Raw genomic sequence first — 21,781 nt, forward strand, 5'->3', positions numbered from 1 at the left:
GGGGCGCGGAGGCCGCCGGTGGTGCTCCGGTGACGCCGGAGATTCGACCGGAATTCTAGAAGGGCGCGTGGCGCGAAGGCGCGCCTCCCCGGGCTCCCTCCCGCGGTTTGAAAGGGCCGTGGGTATGTGGCGAACCCACGAGCCACAGCCCAGGGAAGAGAGCGGGAGACCGACATGCGTCCTCCTTAGCCGGGTTTGAAGTGGGAAATGCGGAATGGGACAAACTCGGGCACAAAAAGGGCGAGTGGAATTGAGCTTTCTTTTCTTCCCCAGGACGGTGTTTCCTTTCTGTACCCACACTTGTTTTGCTTCCTGAGCCCTTGGGGACAGGAGAACCATTCTTCTCTCTTCACGAAGGGAGTTTTCAACATGAAGGCGATAAGAACCACCCTCCACCCCCCCCCCCCCAGCCCCGTGACCATTTCAGTAGCACAAACCCGGAGGGTTACAGTGAAGACAGCAACGGCAGGCACTGTTAACATTTATTGTATTTTGAGAGACCCAGAGTCCTAGGTAGTTGCTACCAAGTGGCTTAATTTAGACAAAAAGAGCCAAGAGGCATCAGTTTATTACCACAGTAGACTTAACAGTGACTCACTAAATTATTTAATAGAACCACTTTCTAGAAAGTACTGATTTAGTCACTCGAATACTGAATTAGGTGAAACACAAGAACACGAGACACATCTTGTACAATGCGCTTTCAGTTGTCCACAGTTTTGTTTGGTATGAAGCAGATCGCACTTGGTTCTGATGTAGACAATTACTGATAGAATTTTCAAGTTTTGCAGTGTGGGAAAGTCACCGTGACTGTGGCCCTCCTCATGGGTCCCACAACACCCCCTGGGCAGGTTCAGACTCCACTCACACATCTGCAAAGACTAGAAATGGCCAATCAGGTGAATGCAGGTTTTACTCAAATGAAAACAAAACAAAAAGAGACAACGAAAGATTCTGCCAGTTAGGACAGTGTCCAGCTCTGTTTGGAAATCTGGGCACGGATCCAGTGGCCATCAAACTCAGAATCAGAACCCTCAGGAAAACTGGAAGAAACTCTTCAAGGACAGCAAAATCGAAGGTTTCCCACCTGAGCCGGAGGGTGGTCAGCACAACCTCACCTCTGCTCTTGGCTCACCAGCCAGGACGCAGGGAAACAGGCAGATTCACCAGGGGGGCTGGGACATTTTTAGTTGTAAACTAAGGAAATGAAGACGCCTCAGCCAGAGCATGTACGGATTTTGTGAAAGAATAAAGCGCTTAGTATGACGGTCAAAGGCAAAAGAGTTCTAGCTGCAGTAGCGTCCTTGATTAATTTTTCCAACCCAGGGAAACTGAAAATGCTCCAGGCCTTAGGAAAGCACGACACTCAGACAGATGTAAAAAGCCATGATACGCGTCTGTCAAACCTACTGACTGGTCTGTCCAAGTGACCGTTCACAAGCAAAAACCCACTGGTTTTGGGAAAAGAAATCTCCAGCATGGGCTACAAGCACAACTTCGTTTGATACTCTTTGTGCAGCATTTTACCACTTTGGATTCACCATGCCTATTTTTCTCAAATTAAAGACACATTTTTGGATTGTGCAAGAATATTCTCAGCTTTCCAGGGCAGATTATTTTAATGATGACATGCAGGAACTGTGTCAAAAAAAAAAAAAAAAAACAAAACACAAAAACCCAAGGTTTTTATGCCACTCATAGTGGAAGTTTCCTTGAAAGTCAGATACATGTATATTTAGAAGTATCGACGTAGGTAAGGTATCGACCCGACCTGACACCTGTTTGAAGTGTTTCTTTACAAAGGCACAGACAATGACCATGGACATAGGAAATGACCCGTGTAAGTGACGACAATGACACAAGCATGTTTGCAATGTATTATAAACGTACTATAAACACTACTACACAAAGTTAATAAAAAACATATGTCTGTACATTCATTAAACAAACGGCCACGACAGGCCATGTTTTGTCTCCTGGCAGGGTTGTCCCGGACATGCAGGACATGGGACGGCTTCAGGGTGGAGACCATACAAAGAAGGAATGTAAGCCCCAGGCACGGGCAGTGCTGGCCACAGCTTGGGTTCTTAGGAAATGTTTCAAAAGCAGCTTTGTTGGAAATTACCTCATTTACTAATAATTTGGAGAAGTCTTCATTTTGTTTCTGGTCCAAGAATTTGGAAAATCAAAACCGGCAGAAAACCACTTGTGACAGGAGGCGGGGCACATGTGGTGTGCAGGGTGCTGGTTCCAGAGGAGACTCGGACCCGGGTCCCTAACGAGGCTCAGAAGCAGGTGCCGCCTACCTGGTTACTTGGATGAGGACGTCTGTGAGAAGGCCAACGTGACAATCTTGCAACAGGATGACCGTAGACGTGTCTCCTTCTCTGCTCACATCTTGTCAGCAGCTGGCCACAGCCGGCCACAGCAGCCGCATTGTTAAGGGCAGAGGCAGGGCCCTCTGGAAGCTGTCTTCTCCCACTGGGCCTCACAGACCCAGCACATCCCGCTGCCCAAGCCGCCTCCAGCAAGTACTCTTCGGTGTTTTTTTTGTGGAGGAAGGAGAGAGGAAGGGATAGAAACCTGGGGAAAGTCTCAGGAGAAACATCTTCACAGTGGAGGTGAGCGTGGTGTGCGGGCGAGCGCACCCCTGCCTGTGCTCTGGACATAGGAAGTCAGCTTCATAAAAAGGTTACAGTTTTAAAGGCCTCTGTTTAACCCATCATCATGGCAAACTTTTTCAAGTAGGCAGAACTTAATGAGGCTTACTATTGCTCTTTGTTTCCAAGAGATTTGGTCTCCAGGAGGGCCTTTTTTAACATACTTTCCAGTTGACCAGTCAACTGGAAAACCAGTGAAAAGATAATGGGAACCAAGGACCTGGACGGCAGGGAGGGGAACTCAGATGAGGGACCCACCAGTGCCTGAAGTGCTCCTGTCAGCTGGTTCAGTCGGCTGCAGCAGGCAGGCCCCAGACAGCCATGTGGCCAACCCCATCCTCTGCGTTGGGCTGCACATGACACACCCCCGAGCTTGAACCTGGTGCCACGGAGAGGTATTAAAGCCTGGCTGGCAGCGGACATGCCCCGAGGAGAAACCCCACCAGGATGCGGGAAGAGGAACAGGGTGAAGAGGTCAGGAGCCTCAACCCGACACAGGGCTCAGATACCCAGCGTGGTGGGTCCATCGCTCTGGGAGGGGAGAGCCAGGCTGAGCCAGGCTGTGGGTTCAGTACGGGTTACTTGCCATACAGGGTGCTTTCCAGAAGCCACCCGTGCCTGGGTTTTCTTCTTTAACACCTTCACAGTCATTTTAAATGCAGTGTGACAAAAGCTGTAAACACTCCAAAAGATCTTCCCAGCACTCCTCCTGCTCATTCATTCATGAGAGAAAACCTTAACACCCTTGTGCTTGAGACAAAATATGGCGTGGCCTCCGACCAGGTGAGTGATGGCAGGGGCCCCTGCAGGGAACCCTTCAGAACTGCCTCTGTTACACACAAAGGCCCAGAAAACAAAAGGGAAGGTCAGTATGTCCCCATCCTGAGTTAAACACTACAGATGTCTGTCCTCTACCTCTGTGACCAGCAATCACATCGGGGGTCCCTGACTGAAGCGCCAGCCACAGGTGAGGGTTGGGACTCTCGGGAGGTGGAGGGCCTAGTGCGGTGGAGACGCTGAAAGGGGCGGGGCACCTTTCCCTAAGTGGTGCTGGATGCTGGCAGCTCTGGGGCAGGAAGGCAAGGGCCCAACATCCTGCCCACAGGAGCAGGGACCCTCATTTCTGTGCCCGTCTGATCCCTTTCCACTCTACTAGCCCTGTGCACTCAGCTGCTGTGGCCTCCGGCCCAGGCCGTGGGCGCCTTGGCCCTCTCTCAGCATGACAGTCTCCCCAGATGGCCCAGGAGCAGAGTGTGCCTTCACGGGCCTCTGACGGCGAGCAGGGGGAGCTGAGCTCTCTGTGCTGGCACCGAGCAGCGGGGAGCAGTGCGCGCTGGCACCCGGACCCAGCTGTCACTTCACGGGGGTCCCCAGTAGCTGTCACACACAGAGAACGAGGGCGTGGCCTAACTGCAACCAGACCTGCAAGCTGGTGACGGGGGTGCAGAGGCCATCTGGAAGTCCCACCCCCTCGCGAGTGCTCAGCACAGGGTCAGCAGGAGGCAGATTTCACATTATCTGGCCGTGGCTCAGCGGCAGCTGGCTCCGGTCTCCCCCCCAGGAAGCGGACATCTGGGATCCCCGTTCAAGCTCCCGTTGGTTTTCACTGAAAACCTGAAATGGGAGCAGCGAAGGCGGCCCATCCCGTGGCCTCCAGCACCCCACTGACCCAAGGAGGCCGGGTGTCTGCGTCGGTGAGGGGGACAGCAGCAGTGGGCAGCGGCTTGGGGGCCCTGGCCACCTGCCGCAGCTTCCAGAGCTCAGTGGTGCGGTCTGGGGTCCTTGGGGGTCAGTGGCTCCGCTTCGTCCTCTGGCGTTGGGCTGGCGGCCACAGCCAGGCTCTGCATGGCCTCCCGCTGGCGCTGCTTGGCTTTGTTGTAGAGCAGGACGCCAGCCATCACCAGGACGGTGCCGATGGCTGACAGGCTGGTGACTCTGTTGCCAAACACTATAATACTGAGCCAGATGGATAAGGCGTGCTTCACGGTGCTGGCGACACTGCAACGACAGGGGGTTACGGCCCGGGCTCGGCCCGCTGCCCAGCCGGCACAGGCCCGGGGCTCCCTCGCTGGCTCCCTCCTGCTTTCTTGTCATTAGCAAAAATGTCAAACAGAAAAGCAGGGACATGTTATAATGAACAGCCATTATTCCCATCTTCTAGACTTAATTAACATTTCGCTTTATTTGCTTCATCCTTTTTTTTGGAGTGAATTATTTTTAAGCAAATTACAGACGTGATGACATTTTACTCCTAAATAGTTCAGCTTGCCATCTAAAGAACAAGAGCGCTTTGTGCACACCTACGGTAAGGACAGCACTGCGTTCGAGGCTTGGAGCCCATAAAAATGAAGTTAGTGCAAAACACACTGGAAAGTTAATAGTGCTGGTGTTTTGGGGTGATGGTGACTTCTGCTTTATTTCTGGAACGGTCCTGCCTTTTCCAAATTTCCTATAATGAGTAACTATTGCTCTTATGATATGAATAAACCACAAAAAAACCTATTTGCTTTAAAAAGAATTAGGGGCGCCTGGGTGGCTCAGTCGGTTGGGCAGCTGACTTCGGCTCAGGTCATGATCTCACTGTTTGTGAGTTCGAGCCCCGCGTCGGGCTCTGTGCTGACAGCTCAGAGCCTGGAGCCTGCTTCAGATGCTGTGTCCCCCTCTCTCTCCGCCCCACCCCTGCTTGTGCTCTGTCTCTGTCTTTCAAGAATGAATAAACATAAAAAAATTTTTTTAAAGAATTGGTTTTCTGCTTTTTGCCTTTTGTGAACCATCACTAAGGATCACCGAAAAACAAGGTTTCAGGACTATCTGGAAATAATTCCCGGCTCCAAACAGAAACCAGGGCACGTGACAGAGACAGTAACCACCATGCGCTTCAGAAGAACTTAAAAATCACGGCCATTCTCAACATTCTTGCAGACCCTCCCCATTCGAGACCCAGGAAATGTGAGGGCTGCACGGGTCGCAGGCCAGGGCACCACGCTGGTGCCACCTGTGCCCGCGTGTGGCGGTGCTGCCCTTGGACCTCCGAGCTGCAGAATGTGACCAGTGCGGGGCACGGCTGCTGTGCTGACCTGGGCCAGACCGACGTGGGCAGGAGGAGCGAGAGCCAGCCAGAGAGGCCGTGGGGAGACAGAAACACGGCTGGCACGGCTCGACAAGCCTTCCACGCAGTGTGGTTCCATCAGGCCACTTCTCGGCCAGCTCAGGAGTTAGAGAAAGTAAGGCCCGCTAACTTACACGACACGGTGTGGGCAAAGAATAGACTTCTAGGCCGCCGGAGGCGTTAGCTCACGCTTTTCTGCTTGTTATTGAAAAAAACGTCCAGTCTGGAAATGGCGCTTTCATTGAACTTTTCCAGTTACAAAAATGAAGAGAAGGCAGTGAGGCCTCTGGCCCACCTCTCAGTTTCTGGAGGTGTGCCTCCAACACGGGAGCCAACGGCCATGTGTGGCTCCTCAAATTCAACTCGTTTAAGGGGCACCTGGGGGGGCTCAGTCGGTTAAGCATCCGACTTCGGCTCAGGTCACCATCTCACAGTTTGTGGGTTCAAGCCCCAGGTCAGGTTCTGTGCTGACAGCTCGGTGCCTGGAGCCTGCTTTGGATTCCATCTCTGTCTCTCTCTGCCCCTCCCCACTCGTGCACTGTCTCTCTCCCTCAAAAGATGAATAAACATCGAAAAAATTTTAAATCGCTTAAAACGAGATAAAATTAAGAATCCCGTCTCTTGTTGCACTCACCGCACTTCAGGTGAACCGCCTGAGGCACACAGCTCCCCCAGCGGACAGCCCAGAAGCGAACATTCCAGCTTCACAGGCGAGTCCACGGACATGCTGTTCCCCACGGAAAAATACTTGAACCACTCCAAACACTTCCTGTGCTAACGTGTAGATTCCTGGTGGGGACTTGGTGAACTTTGCTGTGTTTCAAGTAGCACCAAGACAAAACAGCCTGGGAATCACGACATGTGGCCACAGTGCTCACACTAGCAGCATTTTACAACCACAAATACCTTCTGTAAAAACTTCTGGATTTAAATTCTTCTCCTCTGTAAATGACCGGGACACACCTTGTCTCCTGGGAAGTCACCGTGCTTACCTGAAAGTGACGGGGGAGACTTTGCCCATGAGGGCATAGGCCGTGACACTCTGCAGGTGGAACAGGACGCCGTCCATCAGCAGCAGCAACACGACGTCCTGACTGTAACTGAAGCTCTTCCCGCTTCTCCCAATCACCGGCAAGTCCTATGCGCAGAACAGAAATGATGCTCTGCGGGCGCCTGTCTTCCTTCTACTGATCACCGTCAGAAAAGCGCGGGGTCACACGTGCCCAGTAATCTGGGTAAACGAACTGATGCTGAGGAGCGCTCTGAAAACAGCCTTCTAGGGTGACAACCAAACAGCGCTTACCAACACTTTCAACATGCGTGTACATGTGGCCAATAAGCACAGGAGAAAGCACTGAACATCACCGATCATCAGGGAAACACAAATCAACAGCACGATGAGACCACCTCATACCCATCAGGATGGCTACCACCAAAAACAAAAAATCAGGGGCGCCTGGCTGGCTCAGCCGGTTAAGTGTCCGATTTCCGCTCAGGTCATGATCTCACGATTCCTGAGTTCGAGCCCCACGTTGGGCTCTGTGCTGACAGCTCAAGAGTCTGGGGCCTGCTTCGGATTCTGTGTCCCCCCTCTCTCTCTGCCCTTCCCCCTCTCACACTCTGTCTCTCGCTCAAAAATAAACAGAATTTTAAAAAATTAAAAAATAAATAAAAATGACAAGCGCTGACGAGGATGTGGGGCAGCTGAAGCCCTGAGCACGGCTGGTGGGTATGTAAAATGGTGCAGCCATTGTGGAAAACCGTCTGACTGCTCTTCAAAAAGTTAAACGGAGAACTACTAGAAGAACCAGCAATCCCACCTCTGGGTACACGCCCCAAAGAACTGAAGGCAGGGTCTTGAACTGGTGTGTGCATGTTCACATTCACAGCAGGACTGTCCACAAGAGCCAGAATGTGGGAGGAACCGAGGTGTCCATTAACAGACAGGTGGATGAACAAAACGTGGTCCCAACACACAGCAGAATATCACCCAGCCTTAAAGAGGAGGAAATGCCAGCACCTGCTACAGAGTGGATGGACCTCGAGGTCATCATGCTCAGTGAAATATGCCCGTCCCCAAAGGACAAATCCCATAGGATTCCACTTACATCAGGGACCTAGAGTCGTCACATCCATTGGGACAGAAAGCACAGGGTAGGTGCCAGGGTCTGGGGGAGGGGTGAAGGAGTTCACAAATGTGCCACTTCGGCATCAGGGTTATTTTGAGCTGAAGACCCTCAAAACACAGGAGCAAGAAGGGCTCTGGCGTCGCTTTCTCTCCCTGAGAAGCAGGGACAAAGGCCCCACGTGGAGGACGCCCACGCAGCAGGGGGAAAGGAACGCGCGCATCGCCAGGGACCCGAGCCCGGCGGACCTCGTTAAGGTCGCCCTCGCCTGCCTCCACCCCACACACAGCCTACTTTCCCGCAGTCGCCTCTCCCTGCTCAGCCTGGCGCGTGAGCGCTCCCGTCTTGGCTTCTTTATGAGGCTCCCGTGTCACATAAAGCTCATGTTACTCGGGCTATGGGCTTGTCCCCGCGAATCGTCCGGCCCGGACACCCTTGGAGGAGAGGTAGAGTCTCGCTTCCCCTATGGGGGAAATGGGGAGTTAGTGTTTAACAGAGACAGAGATTCAGTCTGAGATAATTAAAGTCTGCAAATGGATGGTGAGGATGCTTGTGTGACAGCCTGAACATACTTGACATATAGTTTTAAAGCAGTTAGAATCATAAATTTTACGTTTACATAGATTTTATCACAGTACACATATTTTTAGATATGCACATTCTTTCAATCATTCCAATTCCAAAAGTGGATCCCAGAAAACCACCTTTTTTAAAAAAAGGTAATTTAGTTCATTTATTTGTTTTTAAAATTTCTTAATGTTTATTTACTTATTTTGAGAGAGAGAGAGAGAACAAGCAGGGAAGGGCAGTGAGGAGAGACAGAATCCCAAGCAGACCCCGAGCTGTCAGCACAGAACCCGACCTGGGGCTCGAACTCATGACTCTGGGATCATGACCTGAGCCAAGATCAAGAGTCGGACGCTTAATTGACTGACCCAGGTGCCTCCCAAGAAAAGCACCTTTATCTGCTAAAGACACAAGAAACTTCCAGTTCCGTGTGAAATGCACCAAGCAGTCAGGTGTCTGTCGAGGGGGCAGTGACAGATCAGGGCATAGCTGGGCTCTGGAGCACAAGAATAGGACAGAATAGCCCAGTTCCATTTGTGTTTAAAAAAAAAAAAAAAGGCCTGCTCGGACAGATACATACGCTTTTATAAGACTGGTGAGATCACATGACATACACGTACCTGAGTACATTCCTAGCTACGCAGACCCATCTGGAAAGGGGCTTTGTAGGAGGGGGTCCAGGAGGGCTCACCAGACAGACCTCCTCTCTTGTTCATGTACACCTGCCCTGCTGATTGCTCTAGGTGGGCACGCGTGACTTTGAAATAGTAACACTAAAACGAGCAAGCCGAAATACCCTGACACAAAGGTTTTCAGGAAACTCCCTCAGCTATGGCTTGGCCTCCTGGGGCACCAGGTTCGGCTCCCACCGGTCTCCCTCCTCCTCAAGTGCACCCTGCTGAGCCTTCGTGAACGATGCCACGAAGCCACCACGCCAAGGAGCTACCCCCGGGACCGGCAAGTGAAACCCCTCCACCCCCGGATGGCTGGTGGCAACGGCAGCCTGGGTGCCGAGCGGCGCCCTGACACTCACCATGAAGAAGATCCAGGCGGGGACCAGCATGGCCACGGCCGCCGCGCTGGTGTAGAACTGGAGCTCCGCGGCCCTGGGGGGGCAACACACATGCCTGACGCTCTCTCCGCACGGCGGAGGCCGGCTTTCGACCAGACGGTTCACAGCGAGAATGCTCTAGAGAAGCCGGGCGCCAGGGAGGGCCCGTGCGCCTGCCGGCCGCGCGCCTGGCACACCCTGCAGGGCAGCCGCGAACGAGCCGGCCGTTGGGGTGCCTTGGCGGGGCAGCTGAAAACAGGTGGGGTTTTTCTTCCAAGTTTCCACAAAGCACTTTTACTTACTTGCTTTCTTAAGTTTATTTATTTCTTTAGTAATCTCTCCACCCAGCGTGGGTCTCAAACCCACGACCCCGAGATCTCAAGAGTCACAGGCTCTTCTGACTGAGCCAGCCAGGCGCCCCGTCCACAGAGTACTTTTAAAAGCCACTTAAGGGGCGCCTGGGTGGCGCAGTCGGTTGGGCGTCCGACTTCAGCCAGGTCACGATCTCGCGGTCCGTGAGTTCGAGCCCCGCGTCAGGCTCTGGGCTGATGGCTCAGAGCCTGGAGCCTGTTTCCGATTCTGTGTCTCCCTCTCTCTCTGCCCCTCCCCCGTTCATGCTCTGTCTCTCTCTGTCCCAAAAATAAATAAACGTTGAAAAAACAAAAAAAACAAAAAAAACAAAAAAAAAGCCACTTAAGCCGAAGGGGGAAAGGTGTCAGGTCTACGGGGGATTCTGAAACTTCAAAAGGGCAGGGAGTCCTCTTGGGCCTACGAAATTGGGAGTTTCACGGGCTAACGATACTTACGAGAACCTGTATTTGTCCCCGCTGAGGAGCTTTTTTGAAAAAACATTTTGCAAACTAGAATAAAGAAAAGAAGAGGTTACCTGACGATACGAGAAGTTAGCACAGACCTCGACTGGACCGAGTGTTTGCGTCCTTCCTAAGCAGGGACAACGACGGCGGCCCCTCGGGGATGGCCCCTGCATGTCTGCTGTGAGCCGGGCCCATGCTTGGGGGGCTCCTGGATGTCACTTCACTGTGAGGGGGTCACCAGGCCTGGCCCCTTTACAGAAGGGTAAACTGAGGCACGCAGGTTGAGCAATGTACCTGACGTTACCGAGCTCTCAGGTGTCAAAGGATCCCAAAGTCCCTGCTCTCAGTGCTGCACAAAACCCCACCTTGAACCAAGAGTTCCCCTAAATCAGTAACTGCCATGGGCCGGGCACCTGGGGACCCACGTGTGAGAGCGAGTGAACAAAATAGTCTGAGCACATGAAGACTCCGGTGGAAAACATATGGACAAAACTCCAGAATGGGACAAACCACAGGGAAAACCCACACGAGGCCCATGAGAAGGTGAAACTGTGCCCCCCTGCCCCAGAAACCAAAGGGCTTGGCACGCCCACTGGTGACTGCTCTCTGGGCTCCAGAAGGCGAAGCTCTTGCTCCAAAACAATCGTTTTGGGAAACGCTGGCAGTGAGGATCGAGAGCCCTGATCCACGTCATGGGCTCGTCTCTCTGATGGGAATTTAGCCTTCGTGATGGTCAAAAACCTAAATGGGAGCCTCGTGTGAAGAGACGCTCCATGCGCATCTAAACAGACTCGTTAACTCACAGGCATCTGTATGCCATACGAGGAGGCGGTCACAGGGTCCAGGCTTCTGAGAGCCCCTGGTGGCAGCACACGATGCCCACAGGGCCACGCAGAGGGGGTAGAGCATACCCCTCATGAAAGCCGCTCTACTTTAATGCAAATACAAGCAGCTACTGGGCCTTTCCACTGGAGGAGAAATACAGACAGAATGCATGATGAGCCTGTATTCGATTTCTAGGAACTGTAAGTGCAGGCAGAAAAAGCCAGAAGGAAATACATCTGCGTGTCAGAAATGAAATTAAAGGTGACTTTTAAATGTTTACTTGGCGGTGGGATGGAAAACCTCAGGGGGAGGCTGTCCGACTTTAACAGTGAAGCAATGATAAACTCCTGGACATCCGTGTGGTCGCTTGCTCTCTTTCCCAGAGACAGGACAGACCCTAGAAGCAACTGGTAATTCTCAAAGAGCAGGTCTGGCCGATGCCTAAGTATGGACTCGGACACCACAGCCTGGATGCGGGATGGCAGCTGTCCACTATCCAAGGAGCGATCCAGAACACAACAGCCAGCCCCTTCCTGCTGCAGGACAAGGAACCTCCCACGGGGTGCTTTTCCTCGGGCACCTGACACGGGCTTCCCCTGTGGGCACGGCCTCTCACGGCCCTCGGGGCACAGACAGCCACCAGGCCAGAAACTGCCCCTTTGTTCCCGCTGTAGGACGGCCTCTTCCACTTGGCTTAGCTGAACACATACGTGTTTACTCACAAGGGGCGTTACTCTTGTAACGTTACTCACAAGGGGCGTTACTCTTGTAACGTTACTCACAAGGGGCGTTACTCTTGTGACGTTCCCCGGGCCTGCTAGTTCTGTGCATTTGGCCTCCGTTAGCTAACCGTGTCCCTAAGATGCGTGTTCTTAATACCAAGACCATGTGTTGTCAAATTCTGGCTGTTTTTCTAAGAAAAGGTTACCTTACTGGGATACGAGGTATTTTGGTATTTAGGAAAAGGCGGCATCAGTTGGGCCCGGCTCTGAATTACGGGACATAATTCTCAGTCAATCTGGATTTCAACGTCCGTCATCCCCATCACACCACGCGTCCCCATGCTCTTCCTGACTCACCAGTCCATGATGTTGGTGGACAGCGCGGCCGAAAACCCCAAGACGTTGAAGCTGATCTCCGTTGCCGTGCACAGTGCCAGGCCTCCCATGACGGGGATGAGCGAGAGGTTGACCAGCAGCCCTGGAAAGGGCAAAACACACCAGGGCTGCGGCCGCCAGCCTGCCCGCTGCGACATCGCTTCTGGGTGCCGAGGCCATTTTTATGCCCCTCGTGAAAGCCTCTTTCACTTTAATTCGAAAACATGTAGCTACTGAGTCTTTACACTGGAGAAACACAGAGGATCAAAATGCACGCCTGCCCCCAAGCCATCACCCTCTCCCAAGCCAGGCACCGCACGAGCCCTTCCTCGAGGCACGACTGCTGGGCCTGGGGCCGGGGGGGCGGGCAGGACGCACGAGGCTGGGGCCCTGGGCCCCAAAGCCCCTCCATGGCCAGCACCGAGGATGACGAGGGTGGATGAACGGTCTTTGGACCAGTCTGTCAGAAAGGGGAGCTGGGGGCGGGGGGCCCTGCTGCAGGGAGGCCCCTACATGGTCTGCTTTCTTCACTCTAAGTGGAGGTTACTCCTCTGCTGCATTCTGAAATCCAGGAAACTTGACCCAATGGTAAAAAAGCCCGTGGAGCATGATAGAAAGGCACGGCCACTTTGGGAACAGGGTGGGGGGCCTCCCGGTACTTTGATTTCAGATGCTATTTAGTTTACTCTGAAATTCAAAATAGACGAGGGAAAAAGTCTTCCGTGTTAAGAGGTCCACGCTGACCTTTGGAGACCAAGGCCACCTCCCGGCACAGGACAATGCTGTCCAGACTCAGGTCCCTAGGGAGCCGCCAGCGCCGTCTAGGCTCTGCACGTGGTCTTGTCCTCTGGCCGGCCTGGCAATGTGTGTTGTGTGACAGACGGTCTGCGTGGATCCTAGAGGGCCAGTGGCCGTGAGTGCCGTTTCACCCTTAGAAGGACTTGCTTTCGCTGCTGGGAGGTGTCCATGGGCATCGGCGTGCTCGGGGCCCAGGGTAAGAGCCCAGGGCTTTGCCGGAGATCCCCCTCTCCTGGCAGGCCCCGCCTGCCCTCGGCCCTGCAGCCCCACAAGGCTGGTCTACCCGGAGTGCCAGCCAGTGCTCGAGGACCAGCAAATGCCTCTGTGGGGAGGGCGCCACACATCGGGGTCCCGTCTGCAGGTGACCCTCGGCTCTGAACTCCTGGTCCCTCGGTCATTCTCCCCAACTGATTCTTTTTGCTAACTATCACCAAGATGTTGTTGTTGACCTCGCTAAGGGAACTAGCTGACTCGCTACAGGCTTAGCCGCCACAGCCAGAGGCCAAATCATGGCATTTTAAAGTTGCCGGAATAAAGTTTTTAGTGTGGCTGAGCCACCGGCTTGATATGAAACCCAGTTCGTTTGTTTCATGTTGCTTATGACTTCTAGGAGCTGCTGTTTACCCTCCGATCAGATGGTCTCACATCACCTAAAATGCCTGTGGAGCTCCAGAGGCACATCTGGGAGGGCGCTCAGCCCTGTCCTTCCTCCCCCATCGGCCTTTTTGTGGGATCTTGTCCTTTTCTTTCTTTTTTTTTTAAATATAGATTTTTTAAGTTTATTTATTTATTTTTGAGAGAGAGTGAGAGAGAGACAGACAGAGAGAGAACACAAGCAGGGGAGGGGCAGAGAGAGAGGGAGACACAGAATCCAAAGCAGACTCCAGGCTCTGAGCTGTCAGCACACAGCCCGACGAGGGGCTTGAACTCACTAACTGTGAGATCATGATGTGAGCCAACTTTGGACGCTTAACCGACTGAGCCCCCCAGGCGCCCCTAATCTTTTTCTTTTCTTAATTGAAGCAGATGTGCATCTGCATCTAAACACGTGTTGGTACTGCTCCTAGATGCGCACTACTCTGCACTCTGGTTATTTTCACGGAACGATACTGGACAGGCTGCGTTTCAAAAGGCTGGCAGGAGAAACGGGGACACGTGTGTGTGATGTGTAGTCAGAAACAGTCTGCCGGTCATTGAGGGTTGGGATTTGTGGATAAATCCGATTTGATGGGCCTTATGGAGGATGGAGAAGTGAGGCTGAGAAGCAGTGATGAACGGGAGGCTGTCAGAGGAGCCGGGGAAGGACACAGGAGGTGGGTGACCTGGGCAAGGGTGTCACCAGGGGCCACCTCGCATGACATGGAAGGTGGTCTTCCTGGGACAAGTGACCATTACTTCTTTGCCCAGCTCCCATGTCCCCACCAACCAGAGGCCTCTGTGCGTCAGTCAAGGTGAACAAACACCTGCTGAAGTGAACTCGTGAGGCACTCATGACCGGGCTAGGAGAACGTTCCAGGGGGGCTGTGGAACCTTTCACCCTGGCGTAGCGCCCCAGGCCCCACCCAGGCGGGCTTACCCGTGTGCTCCCCGAGGATCATCCGGGACATAATCACGGTGAAAATGGGAGCAGAGCTCTTCACTGTTTCAGCAAATGAAACCGCCACGTTTTTCAGGCTGACCAGACCCAAAACCACCGTCGCAAACCTACAAATAAGCCCAAAGTGTCATTAGGACTGAGGAGTCCATTTGTAGCTGCACAAGAGACCTTCTGAGGAGCTGGCTGTTCTCCTCCCCAGCTCCCCGCCCTCCTCCCCTGCTCCCCACCCTCCTCGCCTCCCATGAAGGTGAAGGTGAAGGGCCCTGTGGGAAGTAGGTCCCACCTGCAAGGTGCAGCAGGCCCAGGGAGAGGAGGGCGTGTCTCTCAAACCATTATTAAATTACACTCATGGCTGTTCCAGAAAGAATCTGATTGCACCCAGATCCACAGAACCAATACATTTGTCGTCCTAATATCTAGACGGTCCTGATGATTATATAAAGCATGCAATGAAAACACACATCATCACCGGCTGGTCTCCCACTTAGTGACGGCAAAGACAGTTTATGCACATAAAAAACTTCAACTCTCAACCAAAATGTCAGATTCCTTACCTCATTAGACCCACAAACAGCATGATCATGATGAAATTGGGGGGATAAGAAAGCCGGGTTTTGTGTTGATATAAACAGCAAGGAACAAATATTTTAATGCATCCAATAAACGTAGTTGACAACATTTGCACAGCACCTGAAGGAGGCAGAGAAGAGGGTCAAGTTCTAAGGGGAGAACTACTTCCCTTGCTGGTGTGCAGGCAGACAGGACAAGCCGTTCTGCGGCGCAGACACAGCTCCCGTCCCGAACCCTTGGCGCCCTCCTTCCCAGGGGCTGTGGGCTCCTCCGTGTGCTTCCCGCGTGGAGACAGCACCGACCTGTGAGCCCGCGGACCTGGCCCTCAGCCCCGGAGGCGGGGGACCCGCATTACCTAGCATGCTGGGCTCCCCTTCCAGCAGGGACAGGATGTACTTGTTGAGAAAGAGGGTGCAGAAGCTGAAGAAGAACCACAGCGTCAGGTAGAGCAGAGCCCGGGAGCTCCACACGCCCAGGTCCGACTCGATGACCGTGGTCTCCGTGATGGTGATGGTGAGCACGTTCTCCTCGGGGGCGCCCTCGCTCCTGCTGAAAACAATCTTCTCACTGCGGGGGCCGAAGAGAGAGCTCCAGCCGAGGAGCGGCTTGCCCTTGGGCTGGTCCTCGGGGCCAGGGGCCAGCTCTGCCGGCACCGAGGGTTTTGCTGAGGCTGACATGCTTGTCTCCTCCGGACCGTGGGCAGCATGGGTCGGGCTGGCTCCCGGGTGAAGGCCTGCACCACCCGGGGAGTGGTGGCCGTCACTCGCCCCTCGCCAGGGGACGCAGGCTCAAGCTGTTAAGGAAAGACAATGCGTTCCTGATGGTGAACATTTGAATGTCCTTAGAAGTTTCAGGCACCGATCTGAAGTAACTCTGAAAATGCAAATATGGAACTTCGGTCTTGTTTTCACATCTGCTTGCTAGTCTAACGGAAGGACGGGAGCCCCGACAGCTCCCAAGCCTCCTCCCCAAGGTGCTGAAAACCAAAGCCTCCGCACCTGGCCTTCCCCAGGCACCCACCGCGTGCACGGAGACCTGGACGACCCCGCCCGGCCTTTGCCACCAGGTCCCGGAAGCCATCCCGAGGGCTCTGCCCCTTCCCGCCCGTTCTGTGGTCCCGGCTGCTGTAATGCACACTGCTGCTCTCCCACACCTCACCTGGCTTTTAATATTTTATCCAGCTTAAAAAAATTTTTTTTTAACGTTTATTTATTATTGAGAGACAGAGAGAGACAGAGCATGAGCAGGGGAGGGGCAGAGAGAGAGGGAGACACAGAATCCAGAGCAGCTCCAGGTTCCGAGCTGTCAGCACAGAGCCTGACGTGGGGCTCGAACCCACAAACCGCAAGATCATGACTGAGTCAAAGTCGGACGCTTAACCGACTGAGCCACCCAGGTGTCCCAACTTAAAACAATTTTTATTTTTAAGTAAACTCTATGCCCAACGTGGAGCTCAAACTCACAACCTGAAACCAAGCGTTGCACGCTCTGCTGGCTGAGCCCGCGGGGCGCCCCTGGTGTCTTGTTATTTCCTTAAGCTTTCGATCCCTTCCTGTATCTTTTGGTTTATGGTCTCTCACAGCTCATCACCCGGGACCTTAGCGAGGTCACCCTGGTGTCTTGTGTGTGCCAGCAGACTCTGGCGTTGGGGCTGGACTGCATTTTACGGTCACCTCCCGTCAGATCCTGATACGCGGGGACCCCACACACCCTGGGCCGAGGGGGTTACTTCCAGAGTTGAGGGCTTGGGGTCTGCTGCTGCTACGTGCCCCAGGGGTGTCACTGGCCCAGGACCCATTTTATGCTTTCTATCTTTTTTTACTGTTTATTTTTGAGGGGGGGGAGGGGCAGCGAGAGGGGGAGACAGGATGTGAAACAGGTGCTGTGCTGACAGCAGTGAGTCCGACATGGGACTCGAACTCATGAACTGTGAGATCATGACCTGAGCCGAAGTCAGGTGCCTAACCCCTGAGCCACCCAGGCGCCCCTTTACGCTACTTTCTAGATGAACCCCGCGGCATATGAAACCCACACCTGCCAGTCTCAGACCTGTGGGCATGGCTCCTGAGGTGAGCCTCCGGCTTCTCTCCAGGGATCATAGGCTGAGTCACACCCGGCTTCTCCCGTGGCGGGCTGGCCAGTTCTCCAAGTCCCTGCTTTAAAAGCAGAGTCCCAGTGACAACTGCTTGCCCCGTCTCAGGAGGGCCAGGGTCCCATCTCCTTCCCCAATGACATCAAACCCGGGACCCCAGGTGGCCTCCGATGGGCTGGCCACTCGGATTTCCTGTTCCCTCAGTTTCTGACGCCTGGGGTTTCCTCTGTTTGGGGGAACTCAGTCACACATCTAAAAGGATGCCCATCATATTTCATCCCTAACATCCAGGCACGTGGAGTGTGGGGGGGGGGGGGCCGGGCGCTGAGGCGGCCACACCGCCAGCGGGAGCCGCACCCCCCTCTCCAGCCCCGGCCCCTCCAGCAGGACATCCCTCGGGGCTCAGGCTGCCCACTGCCCCACCTGCCCCACCGGCCCCTGCGCCTCTGCGGGCAAGTGCCCAAAGGCTCCTCGCACTTCAGATTCTGACTTCCCCACAGCCCAAAGCTGGTTCCTGTCCTGCCCCCAGGCAGAGGCAGCACCAGAGACGCGGCCATCCTCCTCCTGCCCTGCCTCAGCCCCTGGTGTCCCTCCCCCTGTCCACGAGCCCGGAGCCACGAGCCCCAGCGAGCGCCCTCGTCTTGCCCAGTCTGCCCGCACGCACCCCAACCCCGCTGCACCAGGACAGCCTCCCCGGAGTGCAGCGCAGGTCATGACGAGGGGTGCCGGCCCTTCCGTGGGCCCCCACCGCCCCCACCCGAGGACGAGCTCAAGGGCTCCGGACGCTGACTGCAACACTCGTGTTCTGCTCGCTCTTCCCCAGCCCGGTCCCACTGTTTTGTTCAGGGTGACGACGTGTCCGCGGGTTCCGTGCAGCTAGACTGGCCGGGCCAGAGGGGACGTGGGGAGTCCGTGCTCTACCCCCACCCCCCGCCTCCCCCCACCGCCTGGAACCAGGGTCTGGCTGCAGGTGCAGGTGAAATGCAGGGACAAGCCCACTGCTGTGGCACAGGGTCTCTGAGAGCAGAGGGAGCACCGCAACCCCAAAGGCCTCCAGGCCCCAGACCCTGGCTCCTTACAGAGGGAGTAAGGAACCCCCTGCCCGGGGCCTGGCTGCCCGCCCTGTCTCCCTGCCCCTCGCCACCTCTGCGATCTGGGGGCAGCATTTGGCACAGGGGCCCTGAAGCCGCTGCTGAGATTCCAAGGTCGACCCAGTTTGCAGGCCAAGGGGCTACCGATCCAGAGGCACCCACGGGACCCACAGTCCCAGCGAAGAACAGGCTGGCGGGGAGCGGACCCCTTACAGCATCCATCTCCCCCCTCCCCCCCCCCCCCCCGCCCGGGCTTCCCTCTGAGGATCTCCCAACATCCTAGGAGGAGCTGTGGTGCCACCCTCACTCTCCTCCTTAATAAAGTCCAGTCTCGCTCCCACTGAGAAGCCGGGGCCATCCCTGCCCCCAGTCATCGTCAGAGACCTAAGAAACCAGAAACAACCATTTGAATGACACACATATTCTCTTTGTATATAGGCCTTTAACAAGAAAGTAGATTTTAAATGAAAGAGGACACGGCTCCAATCCTCGTGCCTGAATCACGCCTGGACACAACCCTCTGCTAACAAACATTCACACTGTGCCCCCGTGAACATTCTGTGCGCGTCTTCCCGTGTGTTTCTGTTGGACCCGTGCCCGGGAGTGACACCTTGGTCACGGGTGCCTGTGGCATCCAAAGACACAGCACCAACCTGCACCCGGCCGCCTCACTCGCCCTTGCTGCTCCTGTGTCCTGCCGCTCCGCTCCCGTAGGGTCACACGGGGAAGCACCCTTCCGGCAGGCCAGGGGAGGCCCTCAATGCTGGCTGCACACGCATACGCCCAGAGCTCAAACAAGCTGGCCACAGGGGGCCCAGCTCTGCGCACACCAGTGAGCATAGGGATTCATGGGTGCAGCCCAAGCACCAGAATGGTTTCTAGCTCCTTGGCTGATTCTCAACCGCGGCCAAACAGAGAGCCACCGCGCTCCCACCCAGGCACCCACAGTTGTCACTGACTGTCCCAGGCTGAAAACACCCACAGCACAGATGCAAACAGGTTCCAGACCTAACTGGTGTGGATGTGTCCTTTCTAGAGTCTTTGCGAGGGACAGGAAGCAACGAAAGAAGGGACAACCCACGACTCCGTGGCTGGGGTTGGCTGCAGGAGCAGAGGCGGTGGTCCTGGGGGGAAGGGGGGTGCTGTGAGCCCTTCAGGCACCTCAGACACATCGCCTGAGGGCGGGGTTAATGCCGCAGTTCTGTTACTAGCAGAACAAAAGCAAAACACAACCTAAATGTCTCCTGAAGCAGAAACAAGTGAGAGCGCACAGCAGGGCCGAGGCGCACAGCAGCGGGGCGCGGGCCTCCGCCACCACAGCCAACGGGGAAACCTTCCAGCTGCCGGAGCCCCGAAACGACAAAACCAAGCGGTGGAAGGCAATCTATGACACGCTTACCCACAAGGCTGTCCCCGCCAAGACCATCCACATTCTTCCACATTCTTACAAACAAAGAGTGTAAAAGAGTGTAAAAGAGTGTAAGAGAGTGGCGAGCAGGGAACTCAGGCCCCGTCCCGCAGACCGGCGGCCAACACACCAGTGATCCCATCCCCCATGTCCAGAACAAGGCACAGGCAGCCAGGGGCAGAGGCCCAGGCCACCACAAAACACTCACCTTCCAGTGCATGGTCTTTTTAGGACCATCAACATCTCCAAAGACAGTCCACCCAGTCCGGTGACAAACCAACGTGACAACTGGGCACAGGGACGGGCAGACCCCTGGCCTCACGTCCGGCCGGGGCCCTCCAAGTGTGCAAGGCTCCCACACCAAGTCCAAATATGAACACCAGGTCTGGGGCCGTCCAGGGCAGAACAGACGCTGGCTCTGCCTCTGTCCTTCACATCAACACTCGCTAATCACACAGGGATTCCCGGTCTTGCTTGCTTCCGTTTGGTGGGGCGGAAACTCGCGGAGGTGGGGGACAGAAGAAGGCAAGGGTGTCAAGGGGCTTGGTCAGGAGAGTGAAGAACTCAACTCCTCCGGGGGCCTGGGGTGGGGGCTGAAATAGGCGGGGGAAGCAGGGGCCGAGGACCACAGAGTGGCCAGGCAAACCACCAGAGGAATCTTCTCTGGAGAACTCAACAGGCAAAGGAGAGACCTCAAGTAAGGAATCGAGGCCCCAGGGAGAGGTCTGAACAGAGACTGCAGCTGAGCCGCCTGCTGGGACATGAGCAAGACGGGAAACGTGAGGCAGGGGCTGGAAGGAGGGCAGAGCGGGAGGAAGGTCAGTCCCTGAAGGGGGGGCATCAGAGAGAAGTGCCCAGCCACAAGGAGATACAAGCAGGAAAGGGCCCTTGGAAATCCAGAACAGGGCAGCAGGAGCGAAATCTCACCAGAAGCTCCTAGGAAGCTCCAGCTCAGGGCAGGACCCTCGCAAAAGGAGCCGGGGGCTGCTCCCAGCCACACCCACAGATCTGCTCCCAAGAAAAGCTTCCTCAATTCAGGCCTGAAGACCTTGGCGGGTTGAGATCAATGGATGCAGATCAAAGATCAAAGATCACCGCTGAGAGGGGGTGGCCAGTGGGGGAGGGGCGGCAGCCTGGCCACTGCAGGGAGGGACAGGTGGAGCCCAGGGCCCCAGGTCCTAAAGGTCTCAGAAGGACAGGAGGGCCAGGCAGACGCCACGGGGGTGGGGGGGGGGTGCGGGGGGGGGGTTAGACGGAATGTCCAGAGAGGAGTCACCCGCCTGCGGAGCTGAAGCCAGGGCGCGCTTGCGTCCACACCGCTCCCCGGCAGGTGCAGACTAGTCACAGGCAGGAGGCCTGACTTCACCCCGAGACACTGGCACCGGAAGCGAGCTGCCGAAACTGAAATCACTAGAGATGAGAGAGTCCACGTTTGCCCCGATCCGTTAAGAAGAATGTGGTATTGCCGTGGTGTTGGTGCCCGCAGACACACAACCGCAATGTAGTCGCGAGCATACGTCAGACACACCCAAAAGTACGCACATCACAAAGGTCAAGACCACCGGCAAAGACCACGGGGTGGGGGGGAACGCGGTCACTGAATGCAAGGTGGGATCGTCCCCAGACAGGACCACCCACCAGAAAAGGGACACCCATGGCATACTGGCTGAAGTTGAATACAGTCTGCAGATTAGACAGTGGTCTTGTCCCCAAGTTAAGATCTGGGACGATACTCCTGGACTACTTACTAAATCGAACTAAGCTCAGGTAAGACGTCAGCAGGAGGGGCTGGGAGATGGGTACACGGGTAAAGTTTTTTCTTCTGCAAGTCTACAAGTTTCTGAAAATAAAAAGTTTAAAATTTTGAAATAAAAAACTCGAGTGATGGGTTAAACAGAAATGATTAGAACTGAATAAAAAGTCATTTGAAAAAATATCTGAGGAAATTATCTGGAATGCAGCACAGAGACATGAA

General features: G+C 54.8%; 1 protein-coding gene across 11 annotated transcripts in view; it reads right to left on the bottom strand.

Annotated features, from left to right (window-relative positions):
- Window positions 1-468: 468 nt before the first annotated feature.
- SLC35E2B (solute carrier family 35 member E2B) overlaps window positions 469-21,781 on the bottom strand; it is a 28,942-nt gene continuing 7,629 nt past the window's right edge. For 6 of the 11 annotated variants that reach the window (XM_045475287.1, XM_045475286.1, XM_045475284.1 and 3 more), the window contains 8 exons: window positions 15,571-16,008; window positions 15,200-15,335; window positions 14,625-14,752; window positions 12,233-12,353; window positions 10,320-10,373; window positions 9,496-9,568; window positions 6,762-6,907; window positions 469-4,658 (listed from right to left, as the gene is read on the bottom strand). In XM_045475287.1, the coding sequence (XP_045331243.1) occupies window positions 4,421-4,658; window positions 6,762-6,907; window positions 9,496-9,568; window positions 10,320-10,373; window positions 12,233-12,353; window positions 14,625-14,752; window positions 15,200-15,335; window positions 15,571-15,892 (1,218 nt within the window). In that variant the 5' untranslated portion in view covers window positions 15,893-16,008 and the 3' untranslated portion in view covers window positions 469-4,420. The other 5 variants (XM_045475290.1, XM_045475292.1, XM_045475293.1 and 2 more) reach the window with 5 other exon arrangements.

Source organism: Leopardus geoffroyi, chromosome C1 (genome assembly GCF_018350155.1).
Source record: "Leopardus geoffroyi isolate Oge1 chromosome C1, O.geoffroyi_Oge1_pat1.0, whole genome shotgun sequence".
NCBI classification, from domain to species: Eukaryota; Metazoa; Chordata; class Mammalia; order Carnivora; family Felidae; genus Leopardus; species Leopardus geoffroyi.